The sequence below is a fragment of the Manis javanica genome, chromosome 5 (assembly GCF_040802235.1).
Source record: "Manis javanica isolate MJ-LG chromosome 5, MJ_LKY, whole genome shotgun sequence".
Lineage (NCBI taxonomy): Eukaryota > Metazoa > Chordata > Mammalia > Pholidota > Manidae > Manis > Manis javanica.
Genome location: NC_133160.1, coordinates 46,291,999 through 46,305,367, shown reverse-complemented (window position 1 = coordinate 46,305,367; position 13,369 = coordinate 46,291,999). Strand labels below are relative to the sequence as shown.

At 38.6% G+C, this 13,369-nt stretch overlaps 1 protein-coding gene across 1 annotated transcript in view; it reads right to left on the bottom strand.

Annotated features, from left to right (window-relative positions):
- Positions 1 to 13,143, bottom strand: part of XRN2 (5'-3' exoribonuclease 2) — an 88,915-nt gene extending 75,772 nt beyond the window's left edge. Inside the window, exon 1 of the mRNA XM_073238067.1 lies at positions 12,951 to 13,143. Within this exon, the coding sequence (XP_073094168.1) occupies positions 12,951 to 13,025 (75 nt within the window). The 5' untranslated portion in view covers positions 13,026 to 13,143. The remainder of the gene's footprint in view (positions 1 to 12,950) is intronic.
- Positions 13,144 to 13,369: the final 226 nt, after the last annotated feature.

Sequence of the window (13,369 nt, the reverse complement as noted above, 5' to 3'; positions counted from 1 at the left end):
GGTGTAACACAGTGAGAAGGCAATACCCTTCACCACACTAATCCAGACGGAAAGTAAATCAGTAACAGGCCCTGGAAGGGAATGTGGGGAACCAGTTCTAGAGTTGCTACTATATATTATCTAAAATGTCCCTTTTCAGCAAAAACTACCAGGCATGAAGAGAAACAGAAAAGTATGACCTATGCACTGGGGAAAATAAACTGCCTGTGAGGGTGTCCAAATGTCAGATTTAATAAAAGAAATTTTAAAAGTACCTATTATAAATATGTTCATAGAGCTACAGAGAAGCATGTTAAAAAGTAGAATTACAATTATCAGACAATATCAACAAAGACAAAAAAACGTAAAAAAGAGCCAATCAGAAATTCTGCAACTAGAAAGTCTAAAAACTGAAATAAAAGTCACTGGAGAAGCTCAAAAGTATATCTGAACTGACAAAAGAAAGAATCAGTAAACTTAACTAGATTAACTGAGATTATGCAACCAAAGAGAAGAGAGAAGAAGGAATGAAGAAAAGGCCCTGAGAGAAGTGAGACACAAGCAAGCACATGAACATACACACAACTGGAGTACTGGAAGAAGAGGAGAGAAAGGAGCAGGAAAATTATTCAAGGAAACGATAACCAAATCTTCCCAAATTTATTGAAAAACAGTAACCTACATGTGCAGGAAGTTCTAAGAATTCCAAGTAAGACTAACAAAGAAAATCACAGACACATTAGAGTAAAAATGCAGAAGGTAAAAGACAAGGACAAACCTTGAAAGAAGCAAGATGGAAAACAAGTCACTTACAAGGCAACCCCAATAAGATTAACAGCTGGCTCCTAGCAGAAATAATGGAGGCCACAAGGCAGTGGGAAAGCATGTATGAACTGCTGAAAGAAAAAACTGTCAACCAAGACTCTTTATCCAGTAAAGCTATCATTCAAACATGAAGGTGAAATAAAAACTTTGCTAGATAAAAGTTCACCGAATTTGTTGCTAGCAGACTCAAATTACAAGAAATATTAAAGGAAGTTCTTCAGGCTGAAAGCAAGCGACCTTAGTAAAGGTAATTTTACATACTTTTTATCCTTTCTTAACTAATTTAAAAAGCAATTGTATAAAATAACAGTCTAATAGATTTCCCAGTAACAGCCCATAGGAGGAAGGTGGAAGCAAAATTGCAATGGGCTAAGGAAATGACTATAGATGGTGAAGTAATGACTATACAGTGCACTGTAATAGATATAATATACATAACAAAAACAGCATAAAAAGGGGAAAATAGGAACCAAAGTACACAGTAGTCAAGGTTCTATGTATTTCTATAATTAAGCTACTATAAAGCTAAAGCTAGCAAGACATATGGTAAACCCTAGAGCAGCCACATTAAAAAAAACTGTAAAAAAAAAAGTGATTAAATGCTACCTTAAAAACACATATAAAAAACAAAAGTAAAATGGCAGATGTAAATCCAACTGTATCAATAACATTAATGGCAAATGGATTAAACAATTCAATCAAAAGGCAGAAATTATAATGGATTTAAAAAAATGATCCATGTATATGTTGTCTACAAAAGACACACTTGAGATTCAAAAATACAAACAAGAGTAAATAGATGGGGAAAGATATTATGCAAAGAGCAAACAGAAGGAAGCTACAATGGTTGTACTATCAGACAAAACAGGCTTTAAAATAAAAAAAGAATGTTACTAGAAATAGTGACATTTTATAATAATTAAAAGGTCAATCCATTAAGAAGATATAACAATTAAAAACATATACTCACCTAATAACAAAGCATCAAAATACATGAAACTTAATAAATCCCAGAAATGAAAGAAACAGCCAATTCAACAATAATAGTTGGAGACTTCTCATACTCTACTTTCAATAAGGAATAGCAAAAGATCAACAAGAAAATAGATGACATGAACAATATTATAGGCCAACCAGACTTAACAGACTTCTACAGAACATTCCACCCAACAACAGAATATACATTCTCAACTCCATATGGAACATTCTCCAGGACAGAACAAACACTGGGCCATAAAACAATCTCAAAAAACTTAAATGCATAGTATGTTCTCTAAACACAATAAAATGAAATTAGGAATCAATAATGGGAAATTTGGCAGATTCATAAATATGTGGAAATTAACATATGAATAGCCAATGGGACAAGGATGAAATCAAAAGAGAAATAAGAAAATACTTTTGAGAAAAATGAAAATGAAGAGGCAACATATCAAAACTTATGGCATATACCCAAATAGTATTCAGAAGGAAATTTATAGCTGTAAATGCCTACACTAAGAAAGACCTCAAATGTATACTGCAAACTTCCACCTTATGACTCTAGAAAAATAACAGCTAAATCCAAAGTGCACAGAGGAAAGAAATAACAGAGTAGAAACTAATGAAACAGAGAATACAGAAAAATAAAGAAAAAAATCTGTTAAAATAAAATCTTTAAATACATCAACAAAGTTGACAAACCTCTGGCCAATCTGACTTTTAAAAAAAGAGAAGAATTAAATTACTAGAAACAGAAATAAAAGGACATTATTGACAACCTTTCAGAAATAAAAAGGCTTATGAAGAAATGCTATGAATAACAGTACATCAACAAATTAGACAATTTAGATGAAATGGACAAATTCCTAGAAAGACATAAACTATAGAAATGACTTGAGATAATTGAATATACCTGTGATAAATGAAGAGACTTTATCAGTGACCAAATAACTACCCACAAAGAGAACTCCAGGGCTAGGTGATTTCACTGCTGAATTCTCCCGAGCATTTAAAGAACTGATACCAATACTTCACAAATTCAAAAACAGAAAAAAAATACTGTCCCAACACATTTTATGAGGCCAATATTACTGACAGCAAAACTAGGTAAGGATGTCACGAGAACTACAGGCTAATATCTCTTATGAGTATGCACGTAAGAGTCCTCAAAGAAATACCAGCAAACCAAATTCAGGAATGTATAAAAAGAAGGTACACGACTAAGTGGGATTTCTCCTAGAGATGCAAAGATGTTTTAAAATCCCAAAATCAATTAATGTAATAGATATGAATAGAAAAAAATTCACATGACCATCTCAATAGGTGTAGAAAAAGCGTTTAACAAAATCCAATACCAAAAGAAAAACAAAAAACAAAAAACACTCAAAACCCAGGAATAGAAGGGAAGTTCTTCAATATGAAGGATACCTACAAAAAAACTTGTTAATGTCAACCTTAATTGTGACAAAGTAAATAAATTTTCCTTTTAGATCAGGAACAAGACAAGGATGTCTACTCTTGCCATTTCTATGCTAAGAAAGTTCTAGGCAGGGCAATTAGTAAAGGGATTAAAGAAAAACAACACCCTATATTGGAAAGGAGAAAATAAAACTCTTTTGCATGACATGAACTTGTATGTAGAAAATCCCAAGGAATCTACAGAAAAATCATTAGAAATAATATACAGTATCAGCGAGGTTGAAGACAAAAAATCGATATACAAAAACGAATTTAACTTCTATAAAATTGCAATGAACAATCCACAAACAGAATTTAAAAAACAATTCTTCATTATAGTACCCAAAGAAATACAATAAACTTAACCAAATGTCTTGCCACCAATGGGTTTCGCCTGGGGCAAGTTTACTATGGAGTTAATGTGACCAAAGAAAATGACAGAAAAACATTTCTTTAGGGTGAAAGGGTTATACCCAACTTTATTTCCACGGTGGCAGTCACTAAAATCCCATTCACTCAGAGCAAGTCAGCATGCAGCAAGCTAGTCTCTGCCTCTCTTCTGCCCGCACAGTCCCTCACAGCTGTCCTCTAGGCCTCCGCTGCCACCACTTCAGCCTCTAGGCTCTGCTCTACTGAAGCCTTGCAGCCGTGCCACTGTATCACACCCAAACCACGGAGTGGAGCTCTTTATATAGAGACAATAGCAACATATGGCCCACACGTGCAGTGAATGAGCCAACCAGGGTCAGGTGAGAATCCTGGCCACAGGACCTTTCATTTTATCCACATCAAAGAAATGCAAAACCTATACTCTGAAGCTGATTCTAAAATTCATATGGAATTGCAAGGGAGCCAGAAAAGATAAAATAATCTTGAAAAAGAATAAATAGGAGGACTCATACTTTGACTTTAAAACTTAACTACATCCTTAAAGAATGACCAAAAATAAGACTGCTCAGCCGCCCTTCATCTGGAAAAAGAGAACATCCCAAGGAAAAAGGGTAAAGTAACAAAGGTAATCAAAACCATGTGGTACTGGGACAAGGATAAATGCAGAGATCAACGGAATAAAACTGAAAGATTAGAAATAAACCCACACATCTGTGGTCAACTGGTTTTTCACAAGTGTGCCAAGACCACTCAATGGGAAAGAATAAAGCTTTCAACAAATGGTGCTATGACAACTGGACAGCCAGATGCAAATGAGTTAAGTTGGGTCCTAACCTCACACCATATGCAAAAGTTTATTCACAATGGATCATACGTCTAAATTTAAGAGTGAAGATTGTGAAACTTAGAAGAAAACACAGGCATAAAATCTTCATGACCTTGGATTTGGTAATGGATTCTTACATATGACACCTGAAATATAAGCAACAAAAGATAATAAATTATATTTCATCATCAAAAGATAATAAATTAGATTTCATCATCAAAATTAAGAATACTATTCTTCAGGAGGGGGCAGAAAAAAAGATGGCAGCATGAGAAGTGAGGCAGAAATCTCCTCCCAAAACCACATATAAAATGAAAATACAGCAAATACAACTACTCCTAAAAGAATGATCAAAAATAAGATTGCACCAGCCACCCTCCATCTGGAAAAAGAGAACACCCCAGGAGAAAGGGTAAAGTAACAAAGCTGCGACCTGGTAGGACCTGAGCCCTCCCCACAACACAGCTCACCGGCAGGAGGAAGAGGAAACAGATCAGGGAGGAAGTAGAACCCCAGGACTGCTAAATACCCAGCCCTGGAGATCTACTCTCGGAGCATAAATCCACATTGCATGGTGCTCTGGAAATTACAGGGATTGGAAAGCAAAGTCAGGTGGAAGACAGGGAGAGACTGAGATTCCAGCTGCTTCTGGAGTACAGATTCCCACAACTGGCTGCTCTGGGACAAAAGAAAGGTGGGCACTTTGAAAAACATTCCAAAAGTGAAAGGGCTGCTAAAGGGGCAAAGATTACACAGGGCTTGCTGCTCAGGAGAAGGAAGAGGTGGACAAAACTGTCCCAGCACACTCAGCCCCAGCAGGTTGGGAAATTTCAGGAGCTTCAGGGGCTCCATGCCCCTGGCTGGCACCCAGCTCCAAGGACCCACACCGTGATAAGCAACCTGCCGCTCCTTCCTCCTGGCCAGCACTGGAGTACAAACCTGCTGCCCACACCATTACTTCAGGCCAGGAGGGCAGCCCTGTCTACAGAGACTACAGGGGCTTAACGCAAAGGCTGCTCCCTGTGCGTGGCTCACAGGCCCTAACAGCGGAGGCAGGCACTGTGGCCAGGAAGGAGGAAAGAGCTCTCTCCTGAAGGTAGGCACTGGCACCACTTGCCTGAGACCACTGCCACCACTCCAGGTGCTGGGCAGCTCTCAAGAGCAGAACTCTGTGCACAATAGTGTGCTGCATAAACAGATGTAATACTTCTCATTATCCAAAAGGATTATGAAAAGGCAGAAGAAACTTGTTCAATCCAAAATCCCTCAAACACCAGAAAGAGAGCTCAGTGAAACTGAAATCACAAATATTCCTGAAAAAGAATTCAAAATAAATTTCATAAGCATGCTCATGGAGCTACAGAAAAATATTCAAGACCTAAGGGACATATTCAAGAGGGAGACAGACACTTGAAAAATACAGTAGCTGAAATGAAACATACAACACAGGGATTTAAAAGCAGATTAGATGAGGTAGAGGACACAGTAAATGGAATAGAAATTAGAAAACAGGAATACAAAGAAACTGAGGCAGAGAGAGAAAAAAGGATCTCTAGGAATGAAAGAATATTAAGGGAACTGGATGACCAATCCAAACAGAACAACATTTGCATTATAGGGATACCAGAAGAAGAAGAGGGAAAAAGGGATAGAAAGTGTCTTTGAAGAAATAATTGCAGAAAACGTTTCCAATCTGGGGAAGGAAATAGTCTCTCAGGCCATAGAAGTATGAAGATTTCTGAACAAAAGGGACCCTAGGAAGAGAACACTAAGACATACAATAACTAAAATGGCAAAGATCAAGGACAAGGACAGAGTATTAAAACAAGCCAGAGAAAAAAGATCACTTACAAAGGAAAACCCATCTGGCCATCATCAGACTTCTTAGCAGAAACCTTACAGGCCAAAAGGGAGTGGCAAGATACATACAATGCAATGAAACAGAAGGGCCTCTAACCAAGAATACTCTACCCCCCAAGACTATCATTTAAATTTGAAGGAAGGATTAAACAATTTCCAGATAAGGAAGTTAAAAGAATTTACCTCCCACAAACCATCTACAGAGTATTATAAAAGGACTGCTCTAGATGGAAATGCTCCTAAGGCTAAACAGCTGTCACCAGAGAAAATAAAACTACAGTAAAGAAAGCAGACAGATTAATTACTAACCAATTGCAAAAATGAATCAGCTACCTACAAAATCAGTGAAGGAATACAAAAACAGTACAGACTGTGACACCTGACAAATAAAGATTGGAAGAGGAAGAAAGAGATGGGGAACAAAAAAGATTCTTTAGAGTGTTTATAACAGCATAATAAGCAAGTTAAGTTAGACTGTTACATAGCAAAGAAGCTGCCCTTAAACCCCTGGTAACCACAAATTCATAGCCTGCAATTGCAATAAGTATGTATCTTTCAATAATCACCCTAAATGTAAATGGACTGAATGCACCAACCAAAAGACATAGCGTAACAGAATGGATAAAAAAAAAAAAGACCTGTCTATATGCTGCCTACAAAAGACTCACTTCAAACCCAAAGACATACACAGACTAAAAGTGAAGGGATGGAAAAAGATATATCTTGCAAATAGGGAGAAAAAAAGCAGGAGTCGCAGTAGTCGTATAAGATAAAATATACTTCAAAACAAAGAAAGTAACAAGAAACAAAGGATATTACATAATGATAAAGGGGTCTGTCCAACAAGAGGATATAACCATTATAAATATCTATGCATCCAACACAGGAGCACCCAAATATGTACAACAAATACTAACAGAACTAAAGGGGGAAATAGACTGCAATGCATTCATCTTAGGAGACTTCCACTCACTCCAAAGGACAGATCAACCAGACAGAAAATAAGTGAGGACACAGAGGCTTTGAACAATACATTAGAACAGATGGGCCTAAAAGACATCTACAGAACACTCCAACCAAGAGCAGCTGGATACACATTCTTCTCAAGTGCACATGGAACATTTTCAAGAATAGATCATATACTAGACCACAAAAAGAGCCTCAATAAATTCAGAAGGATTGAAATTGTACCAACCAGCTTCTCAGACCACAAAGGTATGAAACTACAAATAAATTGTACAAAGAAAACAAAATGGCCCACAAAAACATGGAGGCTTAACAAAATGCTCCTAAATAATCAATGGATCAATGACTAAATTAAAAAAGAGATCAAGAAATATATGGAGACAAATGAAACAACAGCTCAATGCCACAACTTCTCCAGCATGCAGCAAAGGCAGTTCTAAGAGGAAGGTATATAGCAATCCAGGCCTATTTAAAGAAGGAAGAACAATCCCAAATGAAGAGTCTAAATTCACAATTATTGAAACTGGAAAAAGAAGAGCAAATGAGGCCCAAAGTCAGTAGAAGGAGGGGCATAATAAAGATCAGAGAAGAAATAAATAAAATTGAGAAGAAAAAAACAACAGAAACAATCAATGAAAGCAGGAGCTTGTTCTTTGAGAAAATTAGTAAGATAGATAAACTCCTAGCCCGACTTAAAAGAAAAAAAGAGTCTACACACATACGCAGAATCAGAAATGAGAAAGGGAAAATCACTACAGACACTAATGAAATACAAAGAATTATTAGAGAATACTATGAAAAATTATACGCTAACAAAGTGGATAACCTAGAAGTAATAGACAACTTTCTAGAAAATACAACCTTCCAAGACACCCAGGAAGAAACAAAATCTGAGCAGACCAATTACCAGCAATGAAATTGAATTGGAAATCAAAAAACTACCCAAGAACAAAACCCTTGGACCAGATGGCTTCACCACGGAATTTTATAAACACTTAGAGAAGACCTGATATCTATCCTCCTTAAAGTTTTCCAAAAAGTAGAAGAGGGAATACTTCCAAACTCATTCTATGAGGCCAGCATCACTGTAATACCAAAACCAGGCAAAGACACCACAAAAAAAGGAAATTACAGACCAATATCCCTGATGAACATAGATGCAAAAATACTCAACAAAATATTAGCTAACTGAATTCAAAAATACATCAAAAACATCATCCATCATAATCAAGTGGGATTTATTCCAGGGATGCAAAGATGGTACAATATTCAAAAATCCATCAACATCATCTACTACATCAACAAAAAGGAGCAAAACCCACATATTCTCCATAGATGCTGAAAAAGTATTTAACAAAATCAACATCCATTCATGAAAAAAACTCTCAATAAAATGGGTATAGAGGGCAAGTACGTCAACATAATAAAGACTATATATGACAAACCCACAGCCAACATCATAACAGTGAAAAGCTGAACGTTTTTCCTCTAAGATTGGGAATGCGACAAGGATGCCCACTATCCCCACTTTTATTCAACATAGTACTGGACATCCTAGCCATAGCAATCAGACAACACAAAAAAATAAAAGGCATCCAGATTGGCAAGGAAGAAGTTAAACTGTCCCTGTTTGCAGATGACATGATATTGTACATAAAAAAACCCTAAAGAATCCACTCCAAAACCACTAGAACTAATATCTGAATTTATCAAACTTGCAGGATACAAAATTAATTTAAAGAAATCTGTTGCATTCCTATATACTATCAATGAACTAGCTGAAAGAGACATTAGGAAAACAATTCCATTCACAGTTGCATCAAAAAGAATAAAATACCTCAGAATAAACCTAACCAAGGAAGTGAAAGACCTATACCCCGAAAACTACAAGACACTCTTGAGAGAAATTAAAGAGGACACTAAAAATAAATGAAAATTCATCCCATGCTCTTGGGTAGGAAGAATTAATATTGTCAAAATGGCCATTATGCCTAAAGCAATCTACAGATTCAATGTAGTCCCTATCAAAATACTGACAGCATCCTTCAACAAACTGGAACAAATAGTTCTAAAATTCATATGGAACCACAAAAGACCCCGAATAGCCAAAGCAATCCTGAAGAAGGAAGAATAAATCAGGGGGGATGTGCTCTCCAACTTCAAGCTCTACTACAAAGCCAGAGTAATCAAGACAATTTGGTACTGGCACAAGATCAGACTCATAGACCAACAGAATAGAGACCAGATACAAACCCACACATATATGGCCAATTAATACATGATAAAGGAGCCATGGAAGTACAATGGAGAAACAACAGCCTCTTTAACAACTGGTCTTGGCAAAATCGGACAGCTACATGTCAGAGAATGAAGCTGGATTACCATCTAACTCCATACACAAAAGTAAACCTGAAACAGATCAAAGACCTGAATATAAGTCATGAAACCATAAAACTCTTATAAGAAAACATAGGAAAAACTCTCTTGAATATAAACATGGACAACTTTTTCATGCACGTTATCTCGAGCAAAGGAAAAAAAGCAAAAATGAACAAATGGGACTGCATGAAACTAAAAAGCTACTGTACAGCAAAGGACACCATCAGCAGAAAAAGGCATCCTACAGTATGGGAGAATATACTCGTAAACGATGTATCTGATAAGAGGTTAACATCCAAAATACATAAAGAACTCATATGCCTCAACAACCAAAAAGCAAATAACCTGATTAAAAAATGGGCGGACAATCTGAACAGATACTTCTCCAAAGAAGAAATTCAGATGGCCAACAGGCACATGAAAAGATGCTCCACATCGTTAATCATCAGGGAAATGCAAATTAAAACCACAATGAGTTATCACCTCACAATAGTTAAGGATGGCCAACATCCAAAAGACAAGCAACAACAAATGCTGGTAAGGATGCAGAGAAAGGGGAACCTTCCCACACTGTTGGTGGGAATGTAAGTTAGTTTAACCATTGTGGAAAGCAATATGGAGGTTCCTCAAAAAATTAAATATAGAAATACCATTTGACCCAGGAATTTCACTCCTAGGAATTTACCCCAAGAAAACAAGATCACAGATTCATAAAGACATACGCACTCCTATGTTTATCGCAGCACTATTTACAATAGCCAAGATATGGAAGCAACTTAAGTGTCCACCAGCAGATGAATGGATAAAGAAGATGTGGTATATATACACAGTGGAATATTATTCAGCCTTAAGAAGAAAACAAATCCTACTATTTGCAACAACATGGATGGAGCTAGAGGGTATTATCCTCAGTGAAATAAGCCAGGCAGAGAAAGACAAGTAACAAATGATTTAACTCATCTATGGAGTATAACAACAAAGCAAAAGCTGAAGAAACAAAACAGCAACAGACTCACAGAATCCAAGAATGGACTAACAGTTACCAAAGGGAAAGGGGTCGGGCAGAGTGGGTGAGTAAGGAGAGAGAAGGGGATTAAGGGGCATTATGAGTAGCACAAATAATGTAGGGGGGGGCATGGGGAAGGCAGTACAGCACAGAGAAGACAAGTAGTGATTATACAGCATCTCACTATGCTGATGGGCAGTGACTGTAATGGGGTATGTGGTGGGGACTTGATAATAGGGGGGAATCTAGTAACCATGATGTTGCTCATGTGAAACCTTCTGACAATTGTATATGATACCTTAATAATAAAAATAAAATAATATTATTCTTCAAAGGACACTGTTAAGGAAGTACACAGACAACCAGAATGGGAAAAAATACTTGCAAATCACATATCTAAAAAGGGAATTATATTCAGAATATATATATATATAGTAAGAAAACACAATTCAATAGTAAGACAACACAACTTACAAATAGGTAAAAAATCTAAACAGACATTTCTCTAACGAAAACATACAAATGGGCAATAAGCACATAAAATGAGTGTTTTCAGTCATAAAGGGAGTACAAAAGGGAAATACAAATGAAAACCACAGTGAGCTACCATATCACACCCACTAGGAAGGCTAAAATAAAGAACTCAGATAAAATAAAGGTTGGGGTGAATGTGAAACTGGAACTCTCAAACACTGCTGTAAATGTAAAAGGTTTCAGCACTTTGGAAAATAGTCTGTCAGTTCCTCTAGTAATTAAATACAGAGTTACCACGTAACACATTTCCACTCCTAAGGCATACACCCAATAAAATTAAAGTATGTCCACACAGAAACTTTTACACTAATGTAGCACCATTATACATAATAGTCAAAATGTGGAAACAACACAGATGTTCATCTACACTAAATGGATAAAGAAAACTTGGTGTTTTGGTATTTGGAAAGATCTGAATACAGGAAGATGATCAGAAAACAGTACTCCAACTGAAGAGAGGAATTTTTTAAAATCTCAGGAAGCAGCTTTCCAGGAAGCCTAAACAGCCAGGTGTGACAGCAACAGAAATAAAGATTTCAAGAACGGGGTCTCCAAGAAGAGGACTTGACAGAATATCTGGTAAAATGGAGAGTTGGATGGGCCAGTTTGTAAAGAGGGAAAAAGAAAGGCAATACCAAGAAAAAGGCAAAAGTAGCACAAGAAAAGAAACAGAATCACAATACAGAACCTGAATCTGCTTGGCGACAATAGTCTACAATACTATTTGATTTTTTTTTCACCGTTTAAAACAAACCTGAATGGCTAAAGTCCTGACAATTTAACTTTGGATGCCAACAGAGCAAAAGTATAGCCGATAAGTTTGGGATGACGAGTAGGGGCAGCAGGGGTAGAAAAGCTAGTATCTAACCTCAGAAAGTTCAAAGTCGAGATACTTTATATAGGAGATGGAATTAAAAAAATAAAGGCATGTTCTTAAAAGTATAAAGTTTACCAATGGAATAAAGATAGTGATTCACTATTATGAAGAGGACTGGGGGAGAGGGACTGCATTAAGTGACTAAATCCTCTTCTATTATTAGCTAGAATTCAATAGCTAGATCCAAACCCAACAAATCAAATTACAAGCATATTTTGACATAAAACCACGGAAAGGACGGCCAAAAGTCTACATACGTATTCACAGAATAACAACAAAGTGTATTGTCCAAGTGCTTCCAGAAATTCAAAAAATTTCCACAGACATGCTGTCTAGCAGTTGGGGCACCTAGAGAAGGGGGCACTTCCCAGACTTCTGTCCTGTCCTAGGCGTTTCCAAGAGGCTTGCTTTCGCCGTGGGATCTAACAGCCACACATGGCCTCACACTGGGAGAAAACCTCTCAGGCCTGGACAGCGAACGACAGAAGGCTCGCCGCCGGGTATTAGTTTAAAAGGCTGTTAGAGATTGGGCCCAGCACGTGCGCATCCGGAGAGCTAACTCAGCGGACCAGCTGTGCGCGACAGGGCAACTTTTGAGTCCCCTCCGAAACCCACAACGCGCGGTGCCCGGAGGAACAAAGCCCGTGGGCGGAGCCTTCCGGTCAGGGGAAAGGTGCGCAGGGGAGGAGCAGCCTTCAGGGAGCTCCTATCCCTCCGGCCCTCGCCCCGCCTAAAACGTTCTCCCGGCACCGAGCCCGACTACTGGCGCAACAAGCGCACGTCGGGCAGCAATTACCGGCGGGGCCGACAGGAGAGCTGCGGCCTACACACATGCCCGGGGCCGCGCGTGGGGTCAGGCGTCTCCTCACCTTCTCTTCCACGCAGCTGACAATGATGGACGGGTACTTGCGACTGAGCCAGCGAAAAAAAGCCGGGACTCCCATACCAGCGGCCCCTCTCTAGGTAGCGACCCGGACCGCGGACAAATAACCTGAGTTCGGAGCGGCGGCAGCAGGCACCAGTACTTCCTCCCACGTGAGCTCCGGCGACCGGAGGTGATGTCATGGTGCCGCCGGGGAAGCCGGGAAGGAGGCTGGGTGGGCGGAGGAGTCTCGCTACAGCGCGGGGTGGGGGGATGGGGGTCGGCCGCCGTGAAGACTGCGGCAGGTTTTGCGGGCTTGCTCGCTCTCGGTGGTGCGGAAACCAAGGCCGAACGCCTGAGTCACTGGGAACCTCGGGCGGCTCCCTCCCCGCGGCTGCTGCGGGCTCCCGGCTCCGTGGGACAGAC